We start from the raw sequence: 7403 nt of genomic DNA on the forward strand, positions 1-7403 counted from the left end.
AATGCCGACCCGACGTGGGTGTACTACGAAACCTACACTCGAATTTGGGGCAGAATGTACACTCAATTGATAAATGAGGGCCCAGGTGTGTAGACGCTTCTTTGTCTTTTTACTAGACTTGTACGTGCCCGTCGGCCACCGGCCTACTTGGGAACGATGCACCTTTAATCCTGTGAGTATTCAAACATTCTCTGTGATGCATTTGACTGAAAGGGACACCACTGCCAACATATTGACAGTGGAATGATATCTGCCACAGCCTGCAAGAGGAGGCCAGCCCACTAAACCTCTCGGATGCTGACATTGTTAGAGCCTTCATGGCCTCAAGCACGTGAACCTCAGTTAAGGTATAATACACCCCGGTGCTTGATGGAACCAAGGTATTATTCTACCAGTCTTTTTTTATTTAAAAAAAAATGTTAAAATGCAGTATGTGCAAATATTTAAATTAGTGGACAGCGGGAGACACGGGTAAAATAAATGCATCAATGGGTCACGCCCCCCTCCCCATATTTGGCCCAGGTGTAGTATAGGTTAAGGAAGAAGCTTTCACAAGTGTTGTATGGACTCTGTCATGGAAAGCCATGGCTTGCTTTGTCTTGTACTGGGAAAGTATGTCTAGTGGAAGCCCCCGTTCATCTCTGCAGTGGAAACCGCTCTATTCTGTGTGTTGAATGCCAAGTGGCCCAGTCTGTGCAGTGCCATTCATACACCTGTTTTGTTGGGGTATGCTGATTGACATACAGGTCACGCCCCCAACCCTAACCCTAACCACCCCCCCCCCCCCCCACACACACACACACACACACACACACGCACACACACGCACACCCACTCACACTTGCACCTGACCCCCTGGTGTCGGCATAGGCCAAATTGTTTTTTCATTGATGCATATTTGTGTGGAAGCACTTCCTTCTACACATTTGATGTTATCAAACATTTTTCCACAAACATTGCATTTGTGGTCAGAGTAATTTCACTGTTCTGCTTTGCTTAATTCCTGACTAAGGGTATGTAGTTATTCCTGACTCCTTAATAACTCCTTAATTATTATTATTCATAATAATAAATAATAATAATTAACAATAATAGGCTAATAATAAAAATAATCCAAAAAATGCAAAACACAAAAGTTGTGCTTGAGCCCTACCAGAGTATATTTTGAATAAGGGTATTGTTATTCTTAACTCAAACAAATTGAAATGGCCTTGAAATAGCCTATGTCATCTGTTTAAATAAGTGCCTTTAAGTAACAATTCAAGGCAATAAAAAGTGTCCTATGGCTATTCTCAGGGCCACAGACTGACCGGCAGCAGGCTCCCTACAAGCCGCTGCTATTTATTCACAGGTTGTCTCGCACCACCGGCACTCACCACCAGCGTGACAACAGCACTGTGTGTGAACTGGATTCAGTGTAAACCGGAGGAGTGGATGTGAAACATACAGCAGTGTGACCTGGAGGCTGTGCATGTGTGAACCACAGGCTGTGGACTCAACGTTGCTCCTAGATGACCTTAAGATGCCTCGATCTTTCTTAGTAAAGAAACTTCAAAGCGCCAAGAAACCTAACTACAGTAGACTGGACTTCAAAACAGAAGGTAAGTTTAATCTGACAAATCATGTACTTAGATTGCTAAATAAAATACATACATATAAAACTACTATAATTAATGTTGTTTGGAAACATATTATTTGTCTTTCCCTGCTTTGTCAAAATAGTTCAGTTCAGATTAACATTTTAACTTTTCTTGGGCTATAACTAGGAGTTAGTGCTAGTGCAGATCATCACAAATACATATATTTTTTCTGCTTGTTTATAGTGTTTTATGAAATTAAATCAAGAATCTGGAAATGTGGTTTTGAGTGAAACGATACTGTGCTCTGGCCCACAACAAAATGTGGGTTTGTGTTTAGCAGGTGCAAAATCCACCCCACAAAAGAGTCTGCATTGTCCTGAGGTCCTTGAGGGACGTGAAGGGTCCCATTAAGCTCCACTCAAGAGCCTTCCAGGCCCCTTTTACCACTAAATCCCTCCTTCAGACTGTGGATTTTGTTTTTCCATAGCCCCCGCACCACCCACCACAGCTCTTCTGTACAGAAACCTGTCATGATTACCATCAGAAAAGTAGTGGTTTCACACAGAAGGACGAAAGAGAGAGGGAAAGAGGGGGGGGGGGGGGGGGGGGGCAATTTGAGTAAAAAAGGAATATAAAATATTTGTTTCTCTCTAGAAGTGTTTTGTATCTAAAATGTAGTCAGTATGCCTCATCGTCTAATATAATAATACATTTTTATTTGTATGGTGCCTATCGTGTGTTTGTGTTTATTCTATAGGTATTCCTGCCGGTCCAAATGAAGAATTGCCACTCCGGAAAGATATCCATCATACTTGTCCCCCTCCTTCAAGGGCAGTGCAGTCTCCATGGCCTCTCTCTTCCTCCGCTTCTCTTCTTCCTTCCCTCAGAGTGGACAGAGCAGGCCAGAGGAGAGAGAGGCGCCGGCCACATTCTCCAAGTTCCAGCTCTTTCCTTACATCAGGCCTGCCCCACAGCTCTGTCCTGGGGCGCCACGGAACATCAGAGCGTTACTCCGGAACACTCACGGACCCCTACACTAGAGAATGCTTCAGAACACCCAAACCTCTGTCAGACGTCTGCAGAACACAGGAATCACACTTAACCCACAACTTAGACGAACTCTTCTACGCCCAGGACCACAGGACGCCAGAGGAGAGGGGCAGAGAAACTCAGCTCCCTTCCACCATTCCTCCATCCATTCTTCCATCCTTCCCTCTCCTGGCCCTCCTTCCTAATCCCACTAGCTGTGGCATTAGCACAGATCGATTTGAGTGTTTTGACTGTCATAAAGGCTACTCCGTCTGCTCAGGCCTGGCCAAGCACCGGCACTTCCACCGTGATTGGCAGAGTCACAAGTATTTCAGCTGTAAGTACTGTGAGAAGGAATACGCCAGTCTCGGAGCACTGAAGATGCATATAAGGACACATACTCTACCATGCATCTGTAAACTGTGCGGTAAAGCCTTCTCCAGGCCCTGGCTACTGCAGGGCCATATACGCACACACACAGGTGAGTGACACATATACACTTGACTTGCTGGTCTAACCTAACCTCCGCAATAACCACTCAGGGATGCCAGGTTGAAAGTGTTTAAAAACAACCACACCTAACCCTAATCATAACTAACTTTAACCTCAGATTATCTCTAATCTAACCCTAAAACTAACCCTAAATAACTCTGATAACAAACCTTGACCATAGAAATGTCCCTTTTCCTTATGAGGACAAAACAAATGACCTCTGGCATTAACCCCCCCCCCCCCCCACACTCACTCACTCACTCACTCACGCACTCCTCTCTCTCTCTCTCTCTCTCTCTCTCTCTCCCTCTCTCTTAGAACTAATACTACATTTGAAAGATTTGCAGTGTTAATTCATCAATAATTTTAGGTGTTTGCCATGTGTGAACTTGAGAATTTTGCTATTACTTTATGGCATTACTCTGATGGAAAATGTTTCTTAGCCTAGCAAACCTAAATAAAAAGCTACGCTACGACAAATATTAAGGCATAACTGCATCTGCTCTTACATTATGTATTGTCACTATAACTTTGACAGTTGCATCTGCCACTTAATAACTAAATTGATTGATTGATTGATACAATAATTTACAGTTTTACAAAGTTAAATTAATACTTAGGACTTTACTGTGTCATTCCTTTGAAAATGCCATTTCAGGTTTAGCTTGCTCTGTGCAGTGAAGGTTGACATGCATGTTGTTGCCATGTTGCTGCTGTTCTTTGGTGGTTATCATTGTTAACAGCATTTTGTGTTTGCACTTCTCTAGGGGAGAAGCCCTTCTCCTGTCCGCACTGCAGCCGCGCCTTTGCTGACCGCTCCAACCTGCGAGCTCACCTTCAGACCCACACAGACATTAAGAAGTACCAGTGTACCAGCTGCTCCAAGACATTCTCCAGAATATCACTGTTAGTCAAGCATCAAGAGGCTGGCTGCTGCCTGCTGCCCTAACAACTATTCACAGTGCCAAACATACTCCAAAAAGGACTATACAGGTATGTTATGCCAAGTCAGAACTTCTGTAGGAGCTCACTGACTGCTACCAAATATTGGTTCGTTTTTTCCTGTGTTGATCCCAAAGGGGAAATACTTTTTCCTGCTGGCCAGTGAGAGTACAGGGTCAACTGCAGAAAAGCACTCGGGAGCATGTTAAGAATTCTGAACCCTTCTCACAGTCTTTTAGATGGAGCGTGGTTTCTTTATTCATACCATCGTACCATCCTGCCGTCCTTCATCATGACATTATACCGGTCCACAAAACTTCACTTCTACTCTGGCTGTCAGATCTCTGAACTGGAAGGAGAGAAAAAAAATCTAAAAGCAGCAAACTAAAGCATTCCACAATTCAGTACGATCAAGAATTGTCATGCCTTCTTCCTTCAGATCCACTATATGGGCATCATTTTTATAAAGCAACAATCTTGACTTATTGAGTGGAATTGTATTTGTACATTATGGGAAACATGACTGAAACCATCTTAGCCCCAGTGGCTGGAAAATGTTGCTGAGATTAAACTTGTAAAACAGTGGAGCCAAAGTTGTTCGTTTTTTGTATTATCTATTATTTGTTTTATTTGTTTCGAATTGAAATTAAATTGTGTTGTCGGGCAGAATGGATTTAATATGTAAGCACTTATTTGAGGGGGGGGGGGGGGGGGGGTACTGTATCTATGGAGTGACCGTGCTGGTTGCATTCATTTCTGATAAAAACTGCATTCCTTTTCTTCAATGACAAAGGTTACAAACTTGAAGTATACATAGTAGTTACGTTGAATGATGTCTTGTCAAATCTCTTTCATCTGTACCAATAAAGTAAAATTGTTTTATAAAACACTGAGTAAATGCATTGAACAAATCAACAATGGATGTGCAATCTTTTTCTTAATTTAAACTAAGACAAAAGTAACCGTTTTTGGAGCCAAGGAAAACTCTCCAATCAACTCCAATCGGTAATGTTAAAAGCCTCTAGCCATGCCCGGGCGGCTGGCATAGACGTCCGGGGACCTACGCTGCTAATCCGATCCCGCCGACCTTTGCTGCGTGTCACTCCCAATCTCTCTCTCATCATTTCCTGTCAGTCTACTGTACTATCAAATAAAGGGATAAAAAGCCCCCAAAATATCTTAAAAACAAATAAATAAATAATAGCCAAGTCAAAAACCTTGGTGTAGTCACAGACCTGAATTTAAACAGCCACATTAACACTATCACAAAGTAAACCTATCACCTAAAAAATATAGCATGAGTTAAACTTTGTCTCAGCAGGATCTATAAAATGTGGATGCATTCATCTTCAGTAGAATTGACTACTGTAACGGTGTTACAGGTCTCCCTACTTATATGAAAACAATCGGACAACTGCAGTTGAATCAGAACGCACATCACTCCAGTTCTTAAATCCTCACACTGGCTCCCTGTGTATCAAAGATATTGTGTTTTCTTTGCTTGTTTTGTGTAAAGCACAGATGGTGGTGCCATATATGGAGCGCGTGTCTTGAGTGTACATGATGCGATGAGGTCAGATCAACATAATTATGGAATGTCAGAACAGGTTAGCTCCATATATGGAGATCTATGGATGGCAGCGGGGGCAGTGTCTTGAATGTAGAGGGTTTGATGAGGGCCCAGGTAGGGCTGGGCCTTCATTTTCGGGCCTGTTGAGAACTCTAGTTTTCGCCGGTTGCCATGGGCACGGCTGCACAAATAACTTTGGGGCAGGCCCGTCTAGAGTTTAAATGGACAGGTATCAGTCAAAAGGGAGACATCAAAGAGGAAGGATGGATGGGGAAGGATCATATTCAGGTATATGGGCTTAATATCCCTGATGATGTCATAGTGATGTCACGAGACCTAGGCACAGGTTTGACCTACCGGTACTTAATAATAAGATAATCTTGTGAAAATTTCTCTAAGTGCTAAAATAAATCTCCCAGAAGTCATAGACCATTTCAGAGGAATATTATGTCTTAGACCTTCATTTACACTGCACCACAAAAGGTGCTGATGTTTTTAATATCACAATATTTAGAGGAAAAAAGGAAATCCCAATCAATGGGGGGAGACACAAGATAGGCACACCGTCCACGAGCCAGTTTGTAGTGTGGAGCCATCGTTTTTGAAGAGCTGGTCTAAATAGAAAGGCTGCTGTTTCCTGGTAGTAACACTAAGTAGCGATGGAAACATTCCTGTTGGATCTAGCAGCTCATTGGCAGGTGGAGACACAGCAGCCGCATGCCACTCTGGTGCCATGCCAAGAGAGAGGGGTGTGTGTGTGTGTGTGTGTGTGTGTGTGTGTGTGTGTGTGTGTGTGTGTGTGTGTGTGTGTGTGTGTGTGTGTGTGTGTGTGTGTGTGTGTGTGTGTGTGTGTGTGTGTGTGTGTGTGTGTGTGTGTGTGTGTGTGTGTGTGTGTGTGTGTGTGTGTGTGTGTGTGTGTGTGTGTGTCATAGCTGTCTATCTGAAGAGCTTCTCTCAGCTGTTCCACTTGTGCTGAGCAACTGGAAAGATCCCCCCCCCCCCACACACACACACACACACACACACACAGACAAGCAGGCATGGGTTTCCCCTCGAAGCAAAGGCATCACAAACCTCCAAGATGTTATGTCATTATTTAAATATTTTCAACATATATATTTTTTCTTATTCCTTTGTGTGATTAAAGGCTGTGTGTTATTGAACATCGTGAAATTATGGAAGATAAACAGCTTAAGGGGAACTTTAAAAAAAAAGTTGACAGGTGCGATTGTCACAGTGGCACATTTTTAAGCTGGGTTGACTCCGACTCGGCTGGGGAATGGCTGGGGAAACCCTGGTGTGCACACACGCACGCAGGCGCACGCAGGCACACGCACGCACGCGCACACACACACACACACACACACACACACACACACACACACACACACACACACACACACACACACACACACACACACACACACACACACACACACAGACCATAAGTGTGAGTGATGTTTTTATTCAGAGGACTGCTAGTCATTGCTGGCACTCCTGGTATGGAGCAGGTTGGAGCCGCAGGGCTGTCTGACAGAGTCTGATTCACATGTGAGTTAGAAGTGTGTGGAGGAAGGAGGGGGAGTTCCAGACTGCTTTTTTAGTGAAATTACCCATACCTGTGCAATGATATCAAGCCCAATGGCTCAGTAAATCTAGCCCACCATCCATTTGTGACTGTGAACAAACAATGTATGGTTAGAGTTAAGCAAAGATAAAAACACATTCCTCTCTTTATTCCTCTGCATTTGCATTCAGCAGTTTAAAGGTATGCTAGGCCTATACCTTAG

General features: G+C 43.5%; 1 protein-coding gene across 1 annotated transcript; it reads left to right on the top strand.

Moving 5' to 3' along the window:
- Positions 1-584: 584 nt before the first annotated feature.
- On the top strand, positions 585-4618 carry snai3 (snail family zinc finger 3; the record flags this gene model as incomplete). The annotated part of the gene is made up of 5 exons (XM_079511922.1): positions 585-612; positions 1297-1397; positions 1487-1601; positions 2338-3090; positions 3869-4618. 5 exons carry the CDS (start codon positions 585-587, stop codon positions 4048-4050), a joined length of 1179 nt encoding a protein of 392 aa, XP_079368048.1. The 3' UTR covers positions 4051-4618.
- Between the last annotated feature and the right edge of the window lie 2785 nt (positions 4619-7403).

The sequence above is a fragment of the Electrona antarctica genome, assembly GCF_951216825.1.
Source record: "Electrona antarctica genome assembly, chromosome: 10".
NCBI classification, from domain to species: domain Eukaryota; kingdom Metazoa; phylum Chordata; class Actinopteri; order Myctophiformes; family Myctophidae; genus Electrona; species Electrona antarctica.